This window comes from Mustela nivalis, assembly GCF_964662115.1.
Source record: "Mustela nivalis genome assembly, chromosome: 2".
Taxonomy (NCBI): domain Eukaryota; kingdom Metazoa; phylum Chordata; class Mammalia; order Carnivora; family Mustelidae; genus Mustela; species Mustela nivalis.
The window spans coordinates 86739949-86767693 of record NC_139021.1 but is presented as its reverse complement, the minus strand read 5'-3'; the positions used below and the strand labels follow the sequence as shown (position 1 = coordinate 86767693).

General features: G+C 35.1%; 1 protein-coding gene across 1 annotated transcript in view; it reads right to left on the bottom strand.

Moving 5' to 3' along the window:
* Window positions 1-27745, bottom strand: part of PXDNL (peroxidasin like) — a 500679-nt gene that overhangs the window by 100055 nt on the left and 372879 nt on the right. The window contains exons 13-16 of the mRNA XM_082720100.1: window positions 17090-17202; window positions 14611-14767; window positions 3429-3537; window positions 1305-1462 (exon numbers count right to left, since the gene is read on the bottom strand). Of these exons, the coding sequence (XP_082576226.1) occupies window positions 1305-1462; window positions 3429-3537; window positions 14611-14767; window positions 17090-17202 (537 nt within the window). The remainder of the gene's footprint in view (window positions 1-1304; window positions 1463-3428; window positions 3538-14610; window positions 14768-17089; window positions 17203-27745) is intronic.

Below are 27745 nucleotides of genomic sequence, written 5' to 3'. Positions count from 1 at the left end.
GCCAATCTTTTAACAGAGCTTAAAATTGCAGCATAATCTTAAATCCTCAAAGACTATTCACTAAATCCTATTTGCTAAGAGTTATTATCCCTACTTAATCATCAGAAACTGGCTAATGATACCAGGACCATTTGTCCTTTTGCTGTGTAAGCTGGTCTCTGGCTGGACCCTGAGATATCTTAATCTTGGATAGATGCAATAATCTTCCTGTATATAAAGACATGGATCCTGGGTTCACTTTTAGGGCAAACTGATCCTGGAAGGGGGGGGGGGGTCTTTAACTTTACGAATAATAAAAGAGAGATAGAACAACATAATGCTTTTTTTCTTGAGAAATTTTTGTAAAAATTCTTTAACATTTTAGATCAGAATATATACTCAGTTTGGTAATGAACATGCATATTTTAGCAAACCTAAATTTCTATAGATATTGATTGCTTATTCTCTAGTTATGAATTTAGACTGTTAATCTTGAAAATTCCAAGACTTGGAATTAAACAGCTAGAACTTTGATTCAAGTGCTAACATGGACTAAATGAAAATTTCACTTGGATGTTTTAGTTAAGGGAACTCTGAACCCCAAGACACAATGGATCAATGGGAGCTATTAAATAGAGCTTTTTAAGTAATTGTATAGGGGTGAGCTAAGCACAGAAAGGCACTTGTGCACAGCATCTTAGTTTATTTTCTGAAGGGGAGTAAAGAAACCTCTAGAAGTTGCTGTTGTGCTTACAGAACAAATAGTGTATAGCAAAGGATCACATTTTTACTTCACTTTAAAAAGAAAGACTTAGAAAATCAGAAAGATTTCTACATCACTCTCATTTAACATTTACTAAATAAAGGTCTGGTTTTAGAAAAAAAATACAAGAGAACTTTAGTACAGCAACAACAAAAATGATTGGGAAGGATAGATATGTTATAGGTAGAGAAAGGAATTCAAATAAATTCACTGAATGATTTAGGTGATTCCAGTAACAAGGAGAGGACCATTACCCTGGGAATAAAGATTTTTTCATAGGAAGGAGTAATATCTTTCAGATTCCAAAAGTAAGTTCGCCTAAAATGGGCTCCCTAAATTTACTAGGCATATATAGCTGATAGAAGTTGACAGGTTTGAATATCTATTTATCATCTTTTCTTTTGAATTACAGTTCTTACAGGAAATATCTGCATTCATTTGGCAAAGTGGTAAATTAATGTCTACCTCACATGGTGTTTTGAAGATTAAAAACTGAGGGTTTTGGTCAGTTTTGCAAATGACCATAAGCTAAGAACGAAAGAAACGCCTCCCAGAAGCTGACCTCTGCCCTCCAAATCAACAGTGAGCCCCTGCTTCACATGTTCCTGGATCAGCAGAAGTGTGTGCTCAAAAATCTCCCCAGCTCTTGCTGTCTCCACAGTAAATGGGTCATGTGGATAACGAAACCGAGCCAGCAGATCACCAGGGGTGCGAGGTTTTCTGCAAATGACAAGAGACGTTACTGTTCATAAGGCAAAACTGCAGAATCCATGAATCTCACTGTGCATTTAAGAATATAGTTCCCAGACAATCAAGAAGAAGAAAAGCTTCACCACCAGAAAATAAGCTTCACAGGGGGAACAGAGAGTTCTTTTCCTATTTTGTTAATGAGTGAATCCCAAATGCCAGTGACAGTGCTGAACTCAAAAAATCTATTTTTAATGAATCAATGATTTAAGGAACATTTTTTTTTTTTTTGGAAAAAGCAACATCTATGGTGAAAGTTATAAACTTGGTTTCCACACGTATGTCCTAGGGGGCTCAGTAAACCCTCTGAAACAGTGTGCAATACACCAAAACACAGTTTCTGGGTGTTGGTACTGTCTGTCTTCTCTTTCCTCAAATGTAACTTCCTGGAAATTCCTATTTACATTTAAAACCCTGCACGGGACACCTGGGTGGCTCAGTTGGTTAAGCAGCTGCCTTCGGCTCGGGTCATGATCCCAGCGTCCTGGGATCGAATCCCGCATCGGGCTCCTTGCTCGGCGGGGAGGCTGCTTCTCCCTCTGCCTCTTCCTGCCATTCTGTCTGCCTGTGCTTGCTCTCTCGCCCTCTCTCTCTGATAAATAAATAAAATCTATAAAAAAAAAAAAAAACAAAAAAACACCCTGCACAACCATATCCCTCGCCATGAATCTTCCTGGTAAGTCTGACAAGTTACCACTTTCTCAATTACTTCTGTAAGCTCATACACATCTCTTACATACACAACTAGATATACTTAAATTGTTGACATATTGTCTCTTCTACTATAGAAGGACTCTGTCAGGAATGCGATGGTGCTTTATTCATTTTTATATTCCACGTACCGAACCTACCAACCAGCACCAGTAGTTGTTTATATGCATTGAAGAATTGAACTAAATAAGTGAAAAGAGTATTAGTCACTAAGAATGTGAAATCATTTTAGATCTTTTGGTCAGCTAAAGTATGTCTGGTCCTCTACATCTGAAATCATAACTTTAGATCATAGAACAATAGTAACGATATTAATGCTCACTTAGAGTAAGCCCTTTCTATATGGCAGACACTGCTGAGACACTTTATCTGTATTATTCAGTCTTCCTAGCACGTCCATGAAACAGATTCCGTCATTATCCCCATTTTATAGGCAAGAAGTGTGAGGTACTAAGATGCTTAATTACTTGCCCAAGGTCACCCAGATAGGAAGCGATGTAGTGAGGAATCACAATAAGAATATAAATAAGGTGTGTGGCTCCAGAACACAAGTCCATGATCAGCAAGCCATGCTGTTTGTGGGTATGCAGGGAACAGAGCTATACTTGATTATGGCATTATAAGGTATTCCTTTAGACCAACAGCTGCAAAAGCTGGGCATATATTTTATTTGACTTTGAAGACAATAGTCATGTTTTCTAATATGTCAGATGATGCAAAGCATCCCATGTACTTCCATCAGAACTGATGGGGACTTTATAGAACCTGAAGGCTTCACTACCCTAAATATATTCTGATTCAAATTAAAATAACCAAAATACTACATATCCTAAGCAAAACTTTCACCTGTGATCTATCAGTTTATGACCAGATGTGATCAAATTGATGAACACTTTCAATTCCTGGAGTGCCAGGAGCACTGGGTCTGGCCCTGGTGACCCTGACCTAACAGAACCCATTACCTGATACCTATCATGGGACAACATAGAATGGATCTGCAATGTAGATTTATGACATTTAGATTCTATGGGGAACAAGTTTAATTTTCTCTGAGACTGAGCTGGCAGTGGTGGAGAGCCCAGAGGGTGATAACCCACACACAGACTGAAGAAAAGACACGCTTTTGGCAATCTTATGCACGATGCTTGCTGTGATTTATGGAGATTATAAAAACCAAGTAGGACTGAAGTGAAAACAATTTTGTAATCAAAATAAAATAAATTCTTACTGTGAAAACAAATGTCTTCGTGTGGAGTTAATTGCACTGTCAACCCTCTGTACAGCATCAAGAATGGATGATTCAACAAAGTCATCGCCAGCTTGTCTACCCTGTATTGCTTTGAAAATCAATTCCATGATTAAAAGTATCAAACAAACCTTGAAGTTAGGAATGATCTCATATAAATGGCATTACAGAAACATCCAAGACAATAAAAATGTTATACAGTGTCCACATGATACTGTCCATTGCAGAAGAGTAGGTAATTATCCTGAACCAAAGCTTCCAGCAACAGTAACAGCATTATTTAGGGAACTAAAGCATTCCAAAAATCTAGTAAAACTATGTGAAATATTTCCTTTTTTACAACACTGATTCAAATGGGATTCAACTCTGTTAGTAATTTGTCATCTTCAGAAAGGTATGAAATGCCTATCTCTTCAGCCACCTTGCTTTAATGTTAAACATTAAATTGAAGTAAATATTATCACATACCTATGGAGATTTCTTAAAGCAAGAATTGAACTCTCAGTAATATTTCAGTGAAAAATAATTCATGTTGTTTCTATAGCTCTTCAGTGTGTGAGAATTCTATCAAGTTGAATATTATAGACAAAGAAAGCTTTGTGGAGTTGATAATCTTCAACATATTAAATCTTCTCCAGGTAATGGTTTAAGAAATTTAAGGTAAAGGAAGAAAATGTTATTAAAAATGATCATGGACATTAAAGACCCATATAAGAAAAATAATTAAGCATATCCATATTATTTGATTCATTTTTTATAATACTTAAAGAATTTATGGTAATACTTCCTTAGCACTGTTGAATATTGAACACAAGAGTAAGTATAGCCCCAAAAACTGAATCTGAAAATAATGTCAAAAAGGAGATATAACAAAATGAAAACTTTAAATAAAAGTAACAAGGCGTGGGAAGCCTGGGTGGCTCAGTGGGTTAAGCCACTGTCTTCGGCTCAGGTCATGATCCCAGGGCCCTGGGATCGAGCCCCAAATCAGGCTCTCTGCTCAGCAGGGAGCCTGCTTCCTCCTCTCTCTCTGCCTGCCTCTCTGCCTGCTTGTCATCTCTCTCTGTCAAATAAATAAATAAAATCTTAAAAAAAAAATAAGAAGGCGTATGGATTACATATTGTCACTTATATAACATATTATATAGTATAATATAATGTTGAAATATTACATATGTGCATTTATATGTATATAAGTATATAAGTGTATATATATATGTATGTATGTGTGTGTGTGTGTGTGTGTGTATATATATATATTTATGCTCATGTATTTTGCAGTAGATGAATGCAAATAGCATTCCACATCTGGTTGTTACAAAAAAATTCCTTTATATTGTGATAATGTATACATACTAGATTGTTAATTGTTCTAAAAGATCGCCAACATAAAAAATTTTAAGAAAAAGTAGCAGTGATGCAGATATTATAAGGAAACCAGTAAAATCAAGGTCTCTGCTTAAAGACATTCTTGATAAACTAGATTACAGGCAGTAATTATGAGTTAGAGGCTATACTGTCAGTTCAATTCAGTCTTTATCATGACCACAATGTTAAAGCTCTGGAAGGTCAGTTTTACATTTTATAATTCAAAAATAACATGGTATTAACTATACATTAGCTAAAGATACTTGAAAGAAAGCAAAGATAAATTGATTAATTTAATTAAATGAAATTGATAATTTCTATTCAAGGGAGACATAAGTAAAAAAGGTAAAGAGGTCATAGATAAATAACATAATAGGTAAAATGTTTTAATTTCTATATTTCTAAATAGAAATAATATTCTATTTCATTCAAGGAATTCCTGTAATGCATCAAGAAAAAATATATACATGCACATTATAAAAGAAGAAACCCCAAAAGTTATTAAGTATATGACAGATGTTGAAAACCACTTAAAACCTCAGAAATAAAATTTAAAATATCAATAAACTTCTATCTTATGCTTATTCTAGCAAAATATAAAAGCTAGTCTCTTACTGCCAAGTTTTAGGAGGGGTGAGTGGACACAGGTAGGCTTGTGAGAATGTAGAACTGATGCTCTTATTTCCAAGATTTTGTTTAGGGTTAGGTATATTTTTTATTTTGTTTTTACTTAATAAATGACATGTGGACACCCTCTCACCCAGCAATTTGATTCCTACAGATATATCTAGAGAAATTCTGATACAAATCCATAAAGGGTAAAAAATGAGAATGTTCATTGCAACTTTGTATGAAAGGAATTAGGGAAAATTGTCAGCAATGGAAGTGTGGGTGAGAAAAAAAAATGTGGTGGATTTACAGTATGAAATATCATGCAGCAGTTAGAATTGGTGGGACGACACATGCATGGATGCTAAAAAAGAGTACTTAATGTAAAAATTAGAAAGCTGAAAGAATAAAAGAATTTAATTAAATCATTTTACTAAATAAAATATTTATTTATGTAATGAATATTAATATTTATAAATATAATAAATGCATTATAGCTGTTATATGACATAATGAGCATGATGGGAGTAGGGTATTGGCTTATAAGGAGATGGATTAATTAATCAATCGATTAAGCATTCAATATAATTGCAATGACTATGAGAATACCTAGTATTTTCAATATACCTTACATGATATGCCTTGTGATAGTTCAAAACAAGTTAGTAAGAATGAGCCTACTGAATTTGTTACTTTTACTTGGAAATAAAGGAAATGAGATCAATCCAATCAATCTGTGCTGGCCTATGATGTTAGCCTTTTCTCTATTGTTTCCCTTTCAGTCCTTCACTTGTGAACTTCAAGTGTAGAGAGTGGCATCAATGATGTGTTCTTATTCATGACATTTACTGTCATTGGACCCTTGCAACTGTGTGAATAAAATACAATCAGGGCTCTATCAAAGCTTGCATGTAGGACTGAGTTATCACATAGCTGACAATACCAGCCAAAACTCAAAAGGCTGTTCACTGTGGCAGACAGAACTTGGAAGGGATATTTAAATTTTGGGAAAGCATCAATTAACATGTTCATCTGAATTTTATTTGTTTGATAATTTTGCTTTTATTCTGTTCATAAAATAGTTTTGCTATTATGGTTGTATAAAATTTACAAGCATAAGTCTTTTTACAACACCTGTTCTTCATCTTCCAACTCATTCATAGAGTGGAAATAATAAGACTTCTTCAACATACAGTTGAGCCAAACATATAGTTGGGCCAAATATGATTATTAAATAAAAAAGACATGTAAAGTTCTTTGAAAACGACATGTCACAATGCAAATATAAGTTGCCTTTCAGTGACTGTTATGTTCTAATCCCATAAGTAATCCATATCTTCACATAATTATTGATTGCTGCTGTGTTGTCATTTGTTCAGCTTGACCTGCTTTTTCTCTTTATTAATAAGAAACCAACACGTGTGGAGATGTGAAAAGAAAAGGAAAATAACAAGAAAGGTGGCAGAACATGTAAACTTGTTTGAAATAATTAAATTTTGATGTGCACAAATAGAAAACCATAAAGTTGTTTGTTCACAGATTATTAAAAGTACATTAAATATGTAATATGTTCAGAAAATACTTGTGGTAACAAGAACTCTTTCTCACTTATGTCATTTCAATTATGAATTTTTTAAGGTTTCATAGTTTTATGATAAAATAAAACTAAACTTTTTATTATTCATTCGGTCTCAGTATTGTTTTAGTTGTTGTGGTACAAATTGCAAAAAGATTACCATAAATGTTTCCAGAAGAGCACTGTATTATGCAAAGTGAATTCAGTTTATTGGGGCACATTTAGAATCAAACAACACTGTTAATATTTTATTTGTCTTAAAAACTACCTCAATTAATGTTGTAGAGATAGAATGACCAGAAAACTCTGAGTATATTCTCTATTTTTTTATGCAAAATCTTCTAGAGAAGGAGGAAGAACTAGATCATTTTCTTTTAAGTCTTGGGGTTAAAAAAGGAGAAAAAGCCTCAGTAGTGTTATGAAATTAAGCAAGTTCCTGGTGAACATCTCCTTTCAGTTCTGTCCATGTATCTATGAGACTCTATCACCTCCAAGGCAGATAAAGTCAAAAGATAAATTTGAGTCCTTTCAGGAAGGGGGCCTTTAGGTGTAATGACCCACCAACTCCTGTGTGCCCACTCTGTCGGAGCACAGCCTAGATGGGAGAGAATAGGAGTCAGGGAGGAACTAGGTGGAGTCTGAGGAGGGACTTCCAAGCAGAACAACCGCACCCCCGCCCTCACTCTCACAAAATACCTAGACCTCAATGAAAGCAGAGTTTCTTTCACAACTGAGTATTCTTTATCTCCCCCACCCTCCTGAAGAAGAGTGGCCAGATAATGTAACTATCATTAATCAAATAGGACTTCCCACATGAAATCTTCCACTAAAGAGAACATCGGACCAACCACTGAGCCTGGAGAGGGCTCTCCTAGGAAGCCAGACACTCCCACAGCATATAAATGGATATGAACGACTGCCTTTGTGAAATAATTTTCTTTGAACAGCAACAACTCTGCCTTACTCATCATTTTGCATCATTGAATATGTAAATGGGTTCACTGTCTTGCAAGCTCCACCGGTTTTTTTTCCAGAGACAGAAAAGGAAAGACACTACTTTTTTTTGGTCTTAATAATTGAGATGAGCCTTTTATTTTGATTATTCTCTTCCTTTATAATTTTATGACTATCCAAACACAACTCTACTAAAAATCTCTTCTTAAAATTTAATGCTATTTTTTAATATATTTTTTTTGAATGTGGCTTAGCTCAGGATAGACATATGTGTTCAATATAGATTTTATGTATAAATGGATTGGAAATATATCAAATATGGTTAAAGGTATTATAAACATATGTATATGTATACTAGGTATATGCTGTTATTTAAAAAATATTCCACCATTCATTGTATTATTAAAGTTTGCCAAGGTAAACAAGATTGCCACATAACTATTATTATGTAAATTAATTCATGTCATATTCAAAGTAAATAAACAAATATAGTTAAATAGCAATTAAAAATGATTTAGTATCAATTTCATTTCATTGATATATTTGAGTAAACACAATTAAAATTTTCTGATACTTCATAGTTATTTCATTGTATAACAATAGCAATGGTTTTGAAACAGATGTTTGATCTAGACAATAACAACTGGATTAGAATGTCAAAAAATCTGTGAGTTATTCATTCGGAATTTCAAAAAAATAACTAGATCCCAAAAGCATCAAATAAGTTAATTGATAAATAACACTTGGAACAAGTGGTAAATGCCCAATAAATGTTAACTTTTTCTTAGTAGTAATATTATATTGCCTGTAAGGTGACTGTTATTGTATATGGTCTCTGTTCCTTTCTGATCTACCACTTGTAGGCTCTCTCTTTGCTTAGAGGACCCCTTTCAATATTTCCTGTAGAGCTGGTTTGGTATTTGCAAATTCTTTCAGTTGTTGTTTGTCCTGGAAGCTTTTAATCTCTCCTTCTATTTTCAATGATAGCCTAGCTGGATATAGTATTCTGGGCTGCATGTTTTTCTCGTTTAGTGCTCTAAAAATATCATGCCAGCTCTTTCTGGCCTGCCAGGTCTCTGTGGATAAGTCAGCTGCCAATCTAATATTTTTACCATTGTATGTTACAGACTTCTTTTCCCGGGCTGCTTTCAGGATTTTCTCTTTGTCACTGAGACTTGTAAATTTTACTATTAGGTGACGGGGTGTGGGCCTATTCTTATTGATTTTGAGGGGCGTTCTCTGAACCTCCTGAATTTTGATGCTCGTTCCCTTTGCCATATTGGGGAAATTCTCCCCAATAATTCTCTCCAGTATACCTTCTGCTCCCCTCTCTCTTTCTTCTTCTTCTGGAATCCCAATTATTCTAATGTTGTTTCGTCTTATGGTGTCACTTAATTCTCGAATTCTCCCCTCGTGGTCCAGTAGCTGTTTGTCCCTCTTTTGCTCAGCTTCTTTATTCTCTGTCATTTGGTCTTCTATATCACTAATTCTTTCTTCTGCCTCATTTATCCTAGCAGTTAGAGCCTCCATTTTTGATTGCACCTCATTAATAGCTTTTTTGATTTCAACTTGGTTAGATTTTAGTTCTTTTATTTCTCCAGAAAGGGCTTTTATATCTCTCGAGAGGGTTTCTCTAATATCTTCCATGCCTTTTTCGAGCCCGGCTAGAACCTTGAGAATTGTCATTCTGAACTCTAGATCTGACATATTACCGATGTCTGTATTGATTAGGTCCCTAGCCTTCGGTACTGCCTCTTGTTCTTTTTTTTGCGTTGAATTTTTACGTCTTGTCATTTTGGCCAGATAAGAGTAAATGAAGGGGCAAGTAAAATACTAAAAGGGTGGCAACAACCCCAGGAAAATATGCTTTAACTAAATTAGAAGAGATCCAAAATCGTGAGTGGGGAGAAAGGTGATAAAAAGAGGTTCAAAAAGAAAGAAAGAAAAAAAAAGAAAAGAAAAAAAAAATTTTTTAAAAAAAGAAAACACCTGAGAAAAATGTAAAAAAGAAAAAATATATATATTAGATAAACTAGTAAAAAATCGTTAAAAAAGAAAAAGGTAACAGTTAAAAAAAAAAAATTTTACCCGAAGGCGAGAAGAAAAAGAAAAAAAAAAATGAAAAAGAAAAAATTAAATTAACTGCAAGACTAAAAAAAAAATCACAGGAAAAAAGCCATGAGTTCCGTGCTTGGCTTTCTCCTCCTCTGGAATTCTGCTGCTCTCCTTCGTATTGAAACCACACTCCTTGGTAGGTGAACTTGGTCTCGGCTGGATTTCTTGTTGATCTTCTGGGGGAGGGGCCTGTTGTAGTGATTCTCAAGTGTCTTTGCCCCAGGCGGAATTACACCTCCCTTACCCGGGGCCGGGGTGAGTAATCCGCTTGGGTTTGCTTTCAGGAGCTTTTGTTCCCTGAGCGCTTTCCGTAGAGTTCCGGAGGACGGGAACACAAATGGCGGCCTCCTGGTCTCCGGCCCGGAGGAGCCGAGAGCCCAGGGCCCCACTCCTCAGTGCGCCCTCAGAGAACAGCGCCCAGTTACTCCCGTCTGCCTGACCTCCGGCCGCGCTCTGAGCTCACCGAGCCTGCGATCGGTCAAGGTAACACCGAGCTGCGAGCTCACTGTCGGCTCTGTCTCTGTAGCCAGCTTTCCCGTTCCAATACCCGCAAGCTCTGCGACATTCAGACTCCCCCGATCCTTCTGTGACCCTGCGGGACCGGAGAAGTGAATCCAAAGCGACGGGAAGATAGACCCCGGGGGGAGGGGCCGGCTCCCGGTAAGCAGCGGAGCAACCGCGCACAAAATCAGGACTTTTAAAAGTCTGTTCCGCTGAGGGACATCGCTCCAGAGGCTAAACCGGGGCGAAGCCCACGCGGGGTCAGCGTGGCCTCAGGTCCCGCAGGGTCACTTAGTAGTAATATTAGTATCTGTTTAATACAGGTTATTTACTTAACATAATAGAAAAGGTTCTCATTAAATTAAAACCAACTAATGTAGCCTTAATTCTCATTTATAATTTATCAGGTTGAGAATATAGTCAAAGTAGAGAATACTCTAAACAGAAATATCATTTAGAAAGTTATAGCAGAATGACCATAGATTGAACTATGAAAGAGGAGGTTATATGGAGAAATGGAAAAGAAGCAATATTTGGAGGAAAAACTGGTGAGACGTGGCAGTGAGGGTAAAGAAGGAAGAGGGAGCAGGAAAAAATCAGAAAACTTTCTGGCTTCCTCCTTACAGAACATGGGCTGTATTAAAGGACTGCCAGGAAGTTATAAGGTCTTGAGGCGAAAATGAGGAGTTCAATTTGGCATACATTCAGGATCAGTTTTTAATCTATGGAATCGGAAGACCTGTGGATTATCCAAAAATGATACCCAACTCAGAATTTCAAAGAAGACAACATTGTTTGGATTTATTTTTTATATCATTACAAACAGTATTTACGTGGTATTTGTGCTCCAAAACTCTCATTGAATCCATGCTGTGTCACTATTTCACTTTTAGCCAGTCTACATATTATTCCAATGTCTCATTGGTAAACATTCTGTCATATAGACATGCTCTAAACTACTTCCTGACAACTGTTGCACATTTGAATGCTATTGTAGAAACAGAATTTCTATGCCAAGAAGGACTCTTGAGTGTCCAGCTCCACATTTTTTAAGAAACGAGAAAATTAATTCCAGTTATGGGTGAGGTATCCAAAGTGGCTGAGATCAATAAAGGTAAGTTTCCTGATTTAACCCAGGATTTTTCCCACTATCTCAACACAAAGTATTTTGAGGACACCCTCAAAGGATAGGTTCCCAGTAAACACCGTAACAGCCTTAAAGGTTTGTAAAAATTTATTAAAACTATTAAAAATCTGTTACATCCATGAAGGAAAAAACTCCTTTAAAAAATCACAATTTGTGGGAACCCTTCTTACTTTTGCTATTATAAATGTCTTACTTTGAGTGTCACTCATTCAAATGCTATATATATATCTCCCAGATTTTCCTTAAATTGTCATTGTATATTTTTATTCTTTTAGATGACTTTGTGCAGTTGTATTCCCAGTACAGAATAGCAACTCACAAGGCATGATACTGTTTGTATCAATTCTTACACAATGAGCATAGTTACAACATTCCATCACTGCTTAATTCGGGCATTAAGATTGGAAAATCCTCCTATAATGCATGGTCTTTTCCTTTTAATTAGGATAACTGGTGAATGAAAGGGTCTAAGTCATAAAATGTTCCATAAGTGATACTTTATATTGACACACTTCCTCCTATACTGCAATTTGGGTTGTGTGAACACACATACATACACACACACTTAAATCTTAAATGTATTCAAAAATTTAAAATTTATATCTTCATATTTTTACTTCTCTTTATAAAAATATTTCTAATATCGGGGCAGTTGATATGCTGATATGCTGATATGCGGCTGATATGTGGCTAAATATGCTCAGTCGTTAAGCATCTGCCCTTAGGCTCAGGTCCTGATCCCAGGGTCCTGGGATAGAGCCCCACATCAGGGCTCCCTGCTCAGCAGGAAGCCTGCTCCTCCCTCTCCCACCCACTCTGCTTCTGTTCCCTCTCTCGCTGTGTCTCTCTCTGTCAAATAAATAAATAAAACCTTTAAAAAATATTTCTAATGTCATAAAATGTATTTGGTACAAATATAAATTAATTTCTCCTTAAATTGCTATAAAAATGTCTCAAGAGCAAAAAACATAATTTTCTTCTTGACTGAATAGCTTCTTTTGTACTACTTTATCTCTATAGCCTGACTTTCTGCTCTCTATACAATACAGTAGAATATTGGTAAATGCTACTTATCAGTGTTTTAAAATCTGGTAATAGAGTGACTGATACATTTTAATCGAATGTTTTACTTTTAATGTGTGTATATAAAATGGATTGTTAAATTTCAGTCTACCACAATGAAATTCTTATGTTGGAGGTTCTAAAATATTGACCACTGTAATTATAGTCTGTGTGTATGTGGCAGAGCAAAACAGAGACAAATGGAGAGAATAAGAGGCAGAGAGAGAATATTTGTTTGTTTGTGTATGTGTTTGTTTAGTAGTAAATATTTCTAGCATCTCTTGAACCTAAAAGATAGTATTTTAAATTTTATAATAAGTTTTTTCCAAAATGCTCAAAAATATTTTTTCATTGATCTCATAAATAGTTAAGCAGTAGAAAAGGAGCTCTATAAATTTATAAAAAGAAACACAACTATTATAGATTCTAAATCAGGAAAAACATGAACTCATAGCAGATACCAAATAAAGCTAAGATTTTGTAACTTTAAGAAATTTTATGTGATAAAGAATTTCTGACCCTGCTAGAATAAATATTCGCTAGTTACTAGATACATTGTTATAATTTTAAGGCTAATATTCTACAGAGAATACTTTTTACTATACAGTATAATAAATATATAAAGATGGCTGCACCATTAATGAAAATATATCATTATATAAAATACCCAGACAAATGGGTATTTGGAAGTTTGATTTCTCCCGAGAATTTTCAGATGTAAGAAGATGAAACTATTGTACTACATGAAGGGAAGGCAATGACATCTTTACGGATGTGACTTAATTAAATAAATCTATTTTTATCCAAGCCTCTATTTATAATGAGAAGAGTTACCCAATAGTTTTAGAGACCAGTAAGAGCTGGAAAAACTCAAAGGAAAGAAATAAATCTGTAAAACCCTATTTATGAAATCTGCCCATTTCTAAGGAAACCAAAAAGCAGGCAAAGCCCAAAATAGTACTCCATATGCTTGTAGCTGAACTCATTTACTTGAACTGCTGATTGTCAGTAAGGCAGAAGCTCCTAAACCCATCCACAAGAAAAGCAACCCTGATGTCAATTCACATGTCCCCACATGCTGTGCTTTTCTTGAATTCTTTCCCCACATGGAGAATATGCCAGTCCATCATCAAAGCCAGTCCCCATTCCCATATCCACAGCTGAGGTTTCCATTCGAATCTGCCCACAAATAGACTCTCTCACTTCCAATACAAACTGATTGATTGAAGAAAAAAAAAAAGCATTTCATTTTTTGTAAAACTATGACAATTTTTTAAAGCAGTCACCATTTATGAACAAGTAGCAGAGGGCTACAACTAAATGACAGATGACAAAATGTAAACAATGCCAAATATGTTGGCCAATTATAAATGTTCCAAAATATTGAGATATTTATTCTTATAGTGGCAAATCTTACCTAGAAGTTTGATTGATTGATTTATAATTTTACTGTAGAACCAAATATACCATGTCAGAGTAACTCATACATGTTAAATTCCACTTATCCTTAAATCTCTGACTCCACTTTATTTAGCTATGAATGTATCTTACATTCTATAATTTTCATTTCCTAAGAAAACGTGATATACATTTGTGAATCCTTCCTATTTTTTTCACTTTTGGCATTGATAGTTTTGGTGTTTGATGCCTTTCAATACAGTTTACATTTAAAACTTAGATTTAAAAATTTAAAATAACATTGATTTAATATCAATACATTTGACTAGAAAAAAAACATGTAAGGAAACTTGGGTAGTGAGACAAATCAGTTAGGATGAGAAGTAGAAGTTGTCAAAGATATTTATCTAGGTCGCATCAGGAGCCACACTTACCTACAACTGTGAGAAACATGTTGGTCACAACAAAGCCAAATGAATTCCGAGCTACACATTCATATCTTCCTTGATCAGCTTGCCCTGCATCATAGATGGTTAGCATGCCTTCACCACTGACATGGAATTTACCACTCTCAGTAATCTGAACACCTGCCTAGGAAGGGAAAATAATTGTCACAGGAGGGAAATATGATTCCTTAAAAAATAACATCTTACATTTTGTTTGATATAGTGTGATTTGTTCAACAAATATATACTGATCACCTACTGTGTCAAGCATTAGAAAAGATATTTTTTTAATCTAATGATGAGAGGAAAAGAGAGTGAAAGTGTTTTCTAGAAAGTATAGTTTACCTTTCTTAATTAAAACAAATATGATACTCAAAATTCATTTATGTCATTATTTAATATGATCATTTTAAAATCATCATTTCAATGAATGAATACACAAGTTATTCATATTTTTCTTCTAGAAAAAGATTCTGACAATAATAAAAATAAAATTTGAAAAGAAGAAAAATTTTCATAAATCTACCAACTAAAAGCATCAAAATACTTTCATATTTCTGATTCTTCTTCTATTTCTATATATGTACTCATAAGTTTTATGTACCTGCAAAGATTTATATATTAGTGTTTCTCAATTAAAATTATACCTTAAGATGGTAAGATGACTACATTTCATATGAAATATTATTAAATGTATTCAGTTGTGATTAGTATGGATTTATGTACTTTTCATTATTATGCTATTAATTTTTAAAAGGAAAAGAAATTGGCTTTCCAGGACTGTGTTGGAATGGAGTAGGGGTAGAGATGCTTTTCTCCTTTCCCTTCCCAAGAGACTCACAGGAAACTGAAGATGGGCTGCTATTTCAAAAGAACTCATACCCCAATGATGACTAGTAAGCCAGAATGTAACCAGAAAGGTTCAGAGTGAAAAAAAAAAAAAAATGTTTCATAGGTCTTCAGATTCTCACAGTTGTCTCTTGCCATTACTAGAAAATAAGTCCAAAGTGATGGATGACTGGCAACTCAGGGGAGGAGATGAGATGGACTAACAGGACCTAACAGGTGGAGGGCAGAGGAAAAAAAACCAGACATACAGAAGACTAAGAAGTGATCAGGTGCACAAGCTTCTTTGCAAAAGCCCTCCCTTCCTACCTGCTCTCCTTATATACCACCAGAACTGTTAGGCTAACCCTACAGTTCTATAGGTTTTACTTAGGGTCTCTGAGCTATCAGCTAGCTTTCCAATAAATTCGTTATCTGCTTATTTTGGGAGTAGCCTAATTCACACCATTTTAGCCTTGTGAATAGAAGAGGATTATTATAAAGATTAAATGTGCTAGCATACACAAAATGTCTGTCATATAGTTAGCCCTCAATTAATTCATTTGGAACTAAAAGCAACTTTTTAGGAATTAGGCTGAGCTATTTTCCTGATACAATTATATGATACAGCATTTAGTATGTCAAATAAGGCTCTAGAGACTGACCAAAATGTATATTTTTCACACTGCCTGTTTTTTAGTAAGATATATTTGAATTATATTACACTCAAAAGAAATTATACAAACTATTCAAACTACTTGAGAGTACCCGAGCCTAAAAGTTCAACTTTGAGACCACTAAATTTACTTTTTTATAAAGAACTCCCATGATGCTCAGCTATAGCACAAGAGAAATGAGCCACCAAAACTAAGGCCTTGTTGGTGTATGGCAACAACAAAAATAAATCAAGTATTTTTGGAAAGTAGCTTTGCAAGTTTTCATAGTGAAAACTTTACTTTTTCCAAATTTTCTATAAAAACTGTCATTCTGATGTATGCCATTTCTGGTTAGCACTCTGCACTCTGATGTAATCCATTTCATTTATTTTTTAAGAACATCAGACTCTGAGACCAATCATTGCAATTTGATTAAAAAAAAAATACTTAACGTGAAAGAAGCAATTGTGTTGAAAGAATATAGCTCAAAGAACCAAAGAAATAAAATAGATAAATAAAAAGCTATTATTTCCTTAAAGTCACTTAAGTTTTGAACCTACAGATTGACTTTTCATGTTACTTTGTTTTGAAAATAAGTTTTCATTCTTGTTAAAGCTAATGCCCTACTTTTAATCCACTTCTGAGTTATTAATTCAAAATTGTTTCCTACTAGCCACTAAAACTTTTAAATTTATATAAGACAAAAGCAATTTTTCCTTAGAAGAATTTAGTTATGTTTATGAAGCTTTTATCATCAAGCAAATGAAAAAGGACAAATTTATGAAAGCCCTGAGCCAAAATCAGATGTAGTTACTTAAAAAATGAACAAAAAAGAAGCATGAAATAAACTTGTTTCAGTGTAAAAATTATTATTTTCTAAGAAAAGTCACAATAATAAATCCATGTGAGAATCATTACCTCTTTTCATTGGGTCAATACACTTGTCAGTGTTTTTACTATTACTGTATTTTTAGTTGAGATCTTACCTTGTTCCAGGTAATTATGGGCTGTGGTTCTCCTTGAGCATGACATGAAATGTTTATATTGTTGCCAACCTCTACACTTGTATCCTGAGGTAGTTGCGTAAACACTGGGAGAGCTGTGGAAACAAATCAAAATGACATCATGTCAATACTATTTTTGTCAACACATGCTATCTAAGTCAAACGGTATAAATCTAGATATGATATTGGTTAGCCACACTAGTGTTTTAAAAAGCAATTACTTGGACATCAGAGTGAGTAATAAATATCAAAGCCAGGGTAATGATTATTAGGATAAAGATAAGAACAGGAAACAAGGAAGAGAACTATACAAAACCTTTAATCATAATACTTTAACCCTAACCTTTAACCTTAAATATTTGTAATATTTCTTTCTTCAGCTGAATAGTGGGTATAAGGATTTTTAGTACTCTTTTTCAATATCTTTTCATGGGTCTGAAAAAAAGATAAATGGTAACAACAGAAGTTTATTGCTGGCTGAAATAAAGAGATTCAATCTTACTTTATTTCCTCAAAAAATAAACTATTGTGACATAACTAATATGAAATAGATCATTGGAATAACCCTATAACTATTAAGGAAATTAAATTAATAATATTTTTTAAATCCCAAACATAAATTTTTAGGAATTAAAATCTTTCTACCAGAAGATTCTATTCTACATATAATCTCTTCTAGAAACTAAGAGGAGGACATGTTTCCTGACTTTTTAGGAGGCTTACCTTAATATCAAAACCAGATAACGATAGTACCAAAACAAAAAAGGAGAAAAATAAAAACCTTATAGACCAGTATCTCTCATTAATATAGACACAAAAATCATCCATAAAGTATTGACAAATAGAATTCACCAATATAATAATGTTTGTACACCGTGTCCAAAAGAGTTTATGGCAGGGATGCAAGACTGGTTCTGTATTTGAAAATCACTCAGTGGAATCTATTATACAAACAAATAAAGAAGAAAACCCTCATAATTTCAATTAGTGCAAAAAATATTTGACTAAATTTTAAACATATATGATTAAAAATAGTAAAAGAGAGCTTACATAACTTCATTACAAAAATGAACATAGGTGGGAAGATGGTGGAGGAGTAGGAGACCCTAGATCTGTCTGGTTCCTGAAATTCAGCTAGATAGCCACCAAATCATTTTGAAATCCTGTGAACTCAACAAAATACCTAAGAAAAGAATAGCTGCAATTCCACAAATAAAAAATGATCACTTTTTGTGAGGTAGGAGGTATAGAGAAGTGAATCCAAGGTGATATATTAGAAGGTAAACCCTGGGGTAGGGATCCAGGTACCAGAAAGTAATACCAGCCACAGAGTGCAAAATTGGAACTTTTAGAAGTCTGCTTTGGTGGGGGACATCTATGCCTGAAATGTGCTCGGGTAATAAAGCAGGATGAAATCACTGGTGGGACAGTGTGGTCTCAGGAACTCCAAGGTCACAGAAAGAAGGGAGGTGCCTGAGTGCAGCAGTGTTCCCAAGCATTGGAGAAGGGAAGGCAACTGCAAACAGGGAGTTCGGGAGTGGGCTTACTGTTTGGTGTTGCCATAAACCATGAATCACTGTACAGTTTGGTGACTGCTCTCCATCACAGGCCAAGTAAGAGGCAAAACTAGACACCCCCTCCCTCCTCTGTAAAGTTTGGAAACTCAAAACAGAACCTTGTGCCTGAGATAAAACACTCCATGAACAGCTAGATGAACACAGAATGTGGATGGAAACTAGGGAAACAAGAGTGATTGACTCTTTTTCTATGAAGGCTCACTGAAGAGTGGGGAGCATGAACTTTCAGCTCTGGGGATGGATATAGGGGCACTGCCAATTTCATTTTCATTTCAATCCCCCAAAGTGGTGCTGAAAGACTTCAGGGAACAAAAGCCACACAGAGGAATCTAGAGCCACTAATACTGAGCCCAGACCCCTGGCAAGGGAAGTGCAGTTTCACCCAGGTAGACACCTGAGATTCAGAGCAACAGTGCCCCCTCCCTCTAGAAAAACAGCAGGAACATCCAGCTAACACCAAGTGTTTTGATCATACAAAACTGCAAAACTCCAGAGCTGGGGAAAATAGTATACAGAATTCATGTTTTTTCTCATGATTCTTTAGCCTTTCAGTTTTAATTTTTTTTTCTTTTTAACTAATTTATCACCCTTTTTTAAAGATTTTTTTTATTTTCATTTTTAATTTACAATATATATAAATAGATTGTTTTTTTCATTTTTAGCTTCCTTTCATTGCAGCCAATTTTATTTTGGTATATATATATTTTTTTCTTTCTTTACAATTTTGGGATCTAATGTTTTCCTAGTTTATTGTTCTGTTCTGTTCTGTTCATCTGTTTTATTTTATTCTCTCTCTCTTTTTTGACATCTGACCTATTTTGATTTGTTTAAGGTGTATTTTTCTAGGGTCTCTGTTGTTATTTTTGTTTTTACTGTCTTGTTTATCTATTATTCTATGAACAGAATGAAAAGACAGAAAAACTCCCCCCTATAAAGAGAACAAGAGGCAGTACTAACTGCCAGGGATGTAAACAATATGGATATAAGTAAAGGGTCAAAATTAGAATTCAGAACAGTGATATTAAGATACTAGCTAGGCTTAAAAAAAGAATAGAAGACACTATAGAATCCTTTTCTGGAGAAATAAAAGAACTAAAATCTAATCAAGTCAAAATCAAAAAGTCTACTAATGAGATGAAATAAAAAAATGAAGGCTCTAACTGCAAGGATAAATGAGGCTGAAGAGAGAGTAAGTAATATAGAAGACAAAATGATGGAGAATAAAGAAACTGAGAAAAAGAGAAATAAACAAATACTGGATCATGAAGCAAGAATTTGAGAGAAAATTGATTCCATAAAGTGAAACAGTATTAGAATAAATGGGGTCCCGGATGAAGAGGAAAGAAAGAGAGGACCTGAGATATATTTAAGAAAATTAAAAGTGAGAACTTCTCTAGTATGGTGAACAGGTTACATTCTCTAATCTGGGGAAACAGGCATTCAAATCCAGGAAGCACAGAGAACCTCCCACCCTCAAAATAAAAAATAAGTCAACACCTTGACATGTAATAGTGAAGCTTGCAAATTTCAGAGACAAAGAGAAAATCCTGAAAGCATCTCAGGGACAAGACCTCCTTGACCTACAAGGGTACAAATATAAGGCAGGTAGCAGACTTATCCACACAGACCTGGCAGGCCAGAAAGGACTGACATGATCTATTCAGGGTGCTAAAAAAGAAAAATACATAGCCAAGAATACTTTATCCATCAAGGCTGTCATTCAGAATAGAAGGAGAGGTAAAGAGCTTCCATGAAAAACAGAAACCAAAGAATTTGTGATCACTAAACAATTCTTCAAGAAATATTGAAGAAGATCTTTTAAATAAAGAGAGAGCCCAAAAGTAACATAGACCAGAAAGGAACAGAGATAATATACAGAAACAGACACTTTATAGGTAATACAATGTCACTAAATTCATACCTTTCAGTAGTTACTCTGAATATAAATGGGCTAAATCCTATAATCAAAAGACACAAGATTTCTGATTGGATAAAAAAAAATAATACTCATTAATATGCTGTCTGTAAGAGACTCATTTTAAACCCAAAGACACCACCAGATTGAAAGTGAGGGGGTAGAAAACATTTTAGCATGATGATGGATGTCAAAAGAAAGATGGGTGGCGACCCTTATATCAAATTAGATTTTATTTTTTTAATATTATATTTATTTATTTGAGAGAGAAATTGAGAGAGAGAGAGAGAGAGATCATGAGCAAGGGGGAAGAGTAGAGGGAGATGTTGACCCCCTACTGAACAGGGAGCCTGATGTGAGACTCAACCCCACAACCTTGGAGCATGACCTGAGCCACAGGCAGATGCTTAACTGACTGAGCCACCAAGGCACCCCCAGACAAATTGAGATATTAAACCAAAGACTGTACAAAGAGACAAGGAAGGACATTATACCATAGTTAAAGGGTCTATCCAACAAGAAGATCTAACAATTGTAAATATTTATGCCCATAACATGTGAGCAACCAAGTATATAAACCAATTAATAATTTAAATTAAAGAAACACATTGATAATAATATAATAATAGTAGGGGACTTTAATACTCCACTCACAGCAATGGGCAGATCATCTAAGCAAAAAATCAACAAGGAAACAAGGGCTTTGAATGACACACTGGACAAAATGGACTTCACAGATATATTTAGAACATTCTATTCTAACAACAGAATATATATTCTTCTTGAGTGCACATGAATATTCCCCAGAATACACATACAGGGTCAGAAATCAGATCTCAACCAGTACCAAAGATTGGGATTATTCCATGCACAGTTTCAGACCACAGTGCTTTGAAATTTGAAATGAATCACAAGAGGAAATTTGGAAGGAACACAAATACATGGAAGTTAAAGAATGAATGCATCAACCAGGAAATTAAAGAACTAAAAAAGAGTTCATGGAAACAAATGAAAATGAAAACACAACTGTTCCAAACCTTTGGGATACAGCAAAGGCAGTTCTATGAGGGAAGTGTATAGCAATATAAGTCTTAATCAAGAAATAAAAGTCTCAAAACACAACCTAACCTTACACCTAAAAGAGATGGAGAAAGAACAGCAAATAAAGCCAAACACTGCAGGAGACGAGAATTAATAAAGATTAGAGCAGAAATCAATGAAATAGAAACCAAAGGAACAGTGAAACAGTTCAACAAAACTAGGAGCTGGTGTCATCATCAAGACAACATGGTACTGGCACAAAAACAGACACATAGATCAATGGAACAGAATAGAGAGCCCAGAAATAGACCCTCAAATCTATGGTCAACTAATCTTCGACAAAGCAGGAAAGAATGTCCAATGGAAAAAAGACAGCCTCTTCAATAAATGGTGCTGGGAAAATTGGACAGCCACATGCAGAAAAATGAAATTGGACCATTTCCTTACACCACACACAAAAATAGACTCCAAATGGATGAAGGACCTCAATGTGCGAAAGGAATCCATCAAAATCCTTGAGGAGAACACGGGCAGCAACCTCTTCGACCTCTGCCGCAGCAACATCTTCCTAGGAACATCCCCAAAGGCAAGGGAAGCAAGGGAAAAAATGAACTATTGGGATTTCATCAAGATCAAAAGCTTTTGCACAGCAAAGGAAACAGTTAACAAAATCAAAAGACAACTGACAGAATGGGAGAAGATATTTGCAAATGACATATCAGATAAAGGACTAGTGTCCAGAATCTATAAAGAACGTAGCAAACTCAACACCCAAAGAACAAATAATCCAATCAAGAAATGGGCAGAGGACATGAACAGACATTTCTGCAAAGAAGACATCCAGATGGCCAACAGACACATGAAAAAGTGCTCCATATCACTCGGCATCAGGGAAATACAAATCAAAACCACAATGAGATATCACCTCATACCAGTCAGAATGGCTAAAATCAACAAGTCAGGAAATGACAGATGCTGGCGAGGATGTGGAGAAAGGGGAACCCTCCTACACTGTTGGTGGGAATGCAAGCTGGTGCAGCCACTCTGGAAAACAGCATGGAGGTTCCTCAGAATGTTGAAAATAGAACTGCCTATGACCCAGCAATTGCACTATTGGGTATTTACCCTAAAGATACAAATGTAGTGATCCAAAGGGGCACATGCACCCGAATGTTTATAGCAGCAATGTCCACAATAGCCAAACTATGGAAAGAACCTAGATGTCCATCCACAGATGAATGGATCAAGAAGATGTGGTATATATACACAATGGAATACTATGCAGCCATCAAAAGAAATGAAATCTTGCCATTTGCGACAACATGGATGGAACTAGAGCGTATCATGCTTAGCGAAATAAGTCAAGCAGAGAAAGACAATTATCATATGATCTCCCTGATATGAGGAAGTGGTGATGCAACATGGAGGCTTAAGTGGGTAGGAGAAGAATCAATGAAACAAGATGGGATTGGGAGGGAGACAAACCATAAGTGACTCTTAATCTCACAAAACAAACTGAGGGTTGCTGGGGGGAGGGGGTTTGGGAGAAGGGGGTGGGATTATGGACATTGGGGAGGGTATGTGCTTTGGTGAGTGCTGTGAAGTGTGTAAACCTGGTGATTTACAGACCTGTACCCCTGGGGATAAAAATATATGTTTATAAAAAATAAAAAATTAAAAAAAAAAAAACTAGGAGCTGGTTCTTTGAAAGAATTAATAAGATTGATAGAACCCTGGCCAGATTTAGCAAAAAGAAAAAGAGGAAGGACCCAAATAAATAAAATCATGGATGAAAGAGGAGTGATCACAACCAACAACAAAGCAATACAAACATTTATGAAAACATATTATGAACAACAATGTGCCAACCAATTAAGCAATCTGGAAGAAATGGATGCATTACCAGAGACTTATAAACTACCGAAGCTGAAACAGGAAGAAATAGAAATCCTGGACAGACCCAACTTGGACTGCAAGCTCGTGCAGCCACTCTGGAAAACAGTATGAATGTTCCTCAAAAAGTTGAAAATAGAGGCATCTGGGTGGGGCAGTTGGTTAAGCAACTGCCTTTGGCTCAGGTCATGATCCCAAGGTCCTGGGATCAAGCCCTTCATTGGGCTCCTTGTTCACTGGGGAGACTGCTTCTCCCTCTCCCTCTGCTTCTCTGCCTGCTTAGGCTCTCTTGTTCTCTCTGTCTAATAAACAAATAAAATCTTTAAAAAATAAAGTAAAAAATAGAGCGACCCTATGACCCAGCAATTGCACTATTGGATATTTATCCTAAAGATACAAATGTAATGATCCAAAGGGGCACGTGCACCTGAGTGTTTATAGCAGCAATGTCCACAATAGCCAAACTATGGAAAGAGCCTAGATGTCCATCAACAGATGAATGGATAAAGAAGAAGTTCATATATATATATATATATATATATATATATATAAAATGCAGCCATAAAAAACTGAAATCTTGCCATTTACAATAATGTGGGTGGAGCTAGAGTATATTATGCTAAATGAAATAAGAAAGACAATTATCATATGATCTCACTGATTGAGGGAGGGAGAAACGAAACAATATGAAACCAGAGAGGGAGACAAACCAAAAGAGACTCTTAATATCAGGAAAAAAAACTGAGGGTTGTTGGAAGGGAGGAAGATGGGAGTGATGGGGTGGTTGAATGATAAATATTGGGGAGGGTATGTGCTATGGTGAGAAAAAAATAAATTAAATAAAAAATTAAAAAATAAATGTCTATGCCACCCAGAGCAATCTATACATTCAATGCAGTGCCTGTCAAAATACCATCAACATTTTTCACAGAACTGGAACAAATAATCCTAAAATTTTTAATGGAGCAGAAAAGATGATGAATAACCAAAGGAATGTTGAAATGAACCAAAATTAATGGTATCACAATTCTGGACTTCAAGCTCTATTACAAAGCTGTAATTATCAAGAAAGTATAATCAAATTGTCGATCCAACAAGATCTAACAATTGTAAATATTTATGCCCCAAACATGTAAACAGCCAAGTATATGAACCAAAAACAGACACAGATCAATGGAACATAATAGAGAACCCATAAATGGACCCTCAGCAACATGGTCTACAAAGCAGAGAAGACTATCCATGGAAAAAAGCCTTTTCAACAAATCATGTTGGGAATATTGGACAGCCAATATTGCAGAAGGATGAAACTGGACCATTTCTTTACACCGTATACAAAATAAACTCAAAATGGATGAAAAACCTAAATGTGAGATAGAAATCCATCAAAATCCTTGAGAAGAACACAGGAAGCAACCTCTGTCACTTTGGCCCCAACAACTTTTTGCTATACACGTCTTCAAAGGCAAAGGAAACAAAAGCAAAAAATGAACTATTGGAACCTCATAAAGATAAATCTTTTACACAGCAAAGGAAACAGTTGACAAAACTAAAAGATGACCTACAGAATGGGAAAAGATATCTGTCTTATCAGTTAAAGGGCTAGTATTCAAAATCTGTAAAGAACTCATCAAACTCAACACCCAAAGAACAAATAACCCAGTCAAGAAATGGACAAAAGACATGAACAGATATTTCTCCAAAGAAGACATACAAATAGTCAATAAACACATGAAAAAAATGCTCTATATCACTCAGCATCAGGGAAATACATATCAAAACCACAATAAGAGATAACCTCCACCAGTCAGAATGGCTAAAATTAGCAAATCCACAAACAACACATGTTGGAGAGGATGCAGAGAAGGGGGAACCTTCTTACACTGCTGGTGGGAATGCACGCTTATATGGCCACTCCGGAAAACAGTATGGAGGTTCCTGAAAAAGTTGAAAGTAGACCTACCCTATGACCCAGCAATTGCACTACTAGGTATTTATAACAAAGATGCAAATGTACTAATTTAAAGGGGCACCTGCACTGCAATGTTTATAGTAGCAATGTCTGCAGTAGCCAAACTATGGAAAAAGCCCAGATGTCCATCAACAGATGAATGGATTAAGAAGATATGGAGTGTGTGTGTGTGTGTGTGTGTGTGTGTGTGTACACACAATGAAATACTACTCAGCCACCAAAAAATGAAATTTTGCCCTTTGCAATGATGTGGATTGAACTAGAGGGTATTACGCTAAGTAAAATAAGTCAAATAGAGAAAGACATTTTTCAAATGATTTCAATTATATGTGGAATTTAAGGAACATAACAGAGGATCATATGGGAAGGAAGGGAATAATAAAACAAGATGAAATCAGAGAAGGAGACAAAGTGTAAGAGACTCTTAATTATAGTAAACAACTGAGGTTTGCTGGAGGAGAGAGGTAGAGGGATGGGGTAATGGGGTGATGGGCATTAAAGAGGGCATTTGATGTAATGAGCACTGAGTGTTATATACAACTGATGAGTCATTCAACTCTACCTCAAAAACTAATAATACACTATGCTAATTAGATGAATTTAAATTAAATTTAATTTAATTGTAAAAGAAAATGAACATAGACAAAAACCTACAATAATCATTTACTTAATGGTGAAAGAGTAATTGTTTTCCTGTTTTTCTCCTTAGGTATGGAACAAGGCCAGGATGTCTACTTTCAGAACTCTGATTTAACGTACTGCTGGAAGTTCTAGCCAGTATCATATGGCAGGAAAAGGACATAGAAGAAATATGAATCAGCAAAGAAGAAATAAAACTGTTCCCATTTGTAGATGACATCAGTGTCTATTCAGATAATTCTAGAAATCTACCAAACACTTCAAAGAGAGCTTAGCAAGATTATAGGATACAAGATAAATGTAAAAAAAAAATGGTATTATATATTCAAGCAATGAACATACGAACACAAAACTTTAAAAAAGAATACCTCTGACAATTTTTCAAAAACATTAAAATATTTATGTATAAATATAACAAAACATGCACGGTATATGTATGCTGTAAAGTACAAACTGTTGATATAAGAAATCAAAGGTGATATAAATAAATGAAGAGGCACATCATATCTATGAATTGGAAGCCTCAAGATAGTAAAGATGTCATTTCTCCAAGAATTGATACCAGGTTTAATGCAATTCTCATCAAAATTCCAGAAAGATTTTTTTGGTGTGTGATATAAACAAGATCATTCTAAAATTTATATGGACATGCAAAGGAACTGAAATAGCTAAACAATTTTCAAAAAGAAGAATAAAGTGAGAAGAAACAACCTACTAGATCTTAAAGCTGATTAGTTAACTATAGTAATTAACACCATGTGATATTGGCATAGAGAACTACATCAATAGAACAAAAAACACGATAATCTAATCATACAAATATGCCCAACTGATTCTGACAAAGGTGCAAAGCAATTCAATGGAGGCCTTTTCAACAAATGGTGTTGGTCTATTGGGTACCCACAGGCAAAAAAAAAGAAAAAAGAAAAAATGAGGCACAAACTAAGTCTCACATTTCATACAAAAATTACTCAAAATGGACAACAAACAAACTTAAGTATAAAATGTAAAACTATAAAACTTAAAAAAAAATAGGAGAAAATCTTTGGAACATAGGACCAAGCAAAGAATTCTTAGCTTTTGTATTGAAAATATAATCCAAAGAAAAAAATGATAAAGTGGATTCCATCATATTCAAAAATTTTTGTGTTGTGAAGGCCATGTGGAGAGGATGCAATGACAAGTTTCAGATTAAGAGAAGATACTTATAAACCACATAGACAACACAGGATTAGTGTCTAGAATATACATAAGTGGGCAGAAGAAGAATAAATGAAACAAGATGGGATTGGGAGGGAGACAAACCATAAGTGACTCTTAATCTCACAAAACAAACTGAGGGTTGCTGGGGGGAGGGGGTTTGGGAGAAGGGGGTGGGATTATGGACATTGGGGAGGGTATGTGATTTGGTGAGTGCTGTGAAGTGTGTAAACCTGGTGATTCACAGACCTGTACCCCTGGGGATAAAAATATATGTTTATAAAAAATAAAAAATTAAAAAAAAAAGAACCCCTGGAATTCAACAATAAAAAATCAAACAATTCAAATAGAAAATGAACAGAAGACAAGACATTGCACTGAAAAGGATATACAGAAGATAA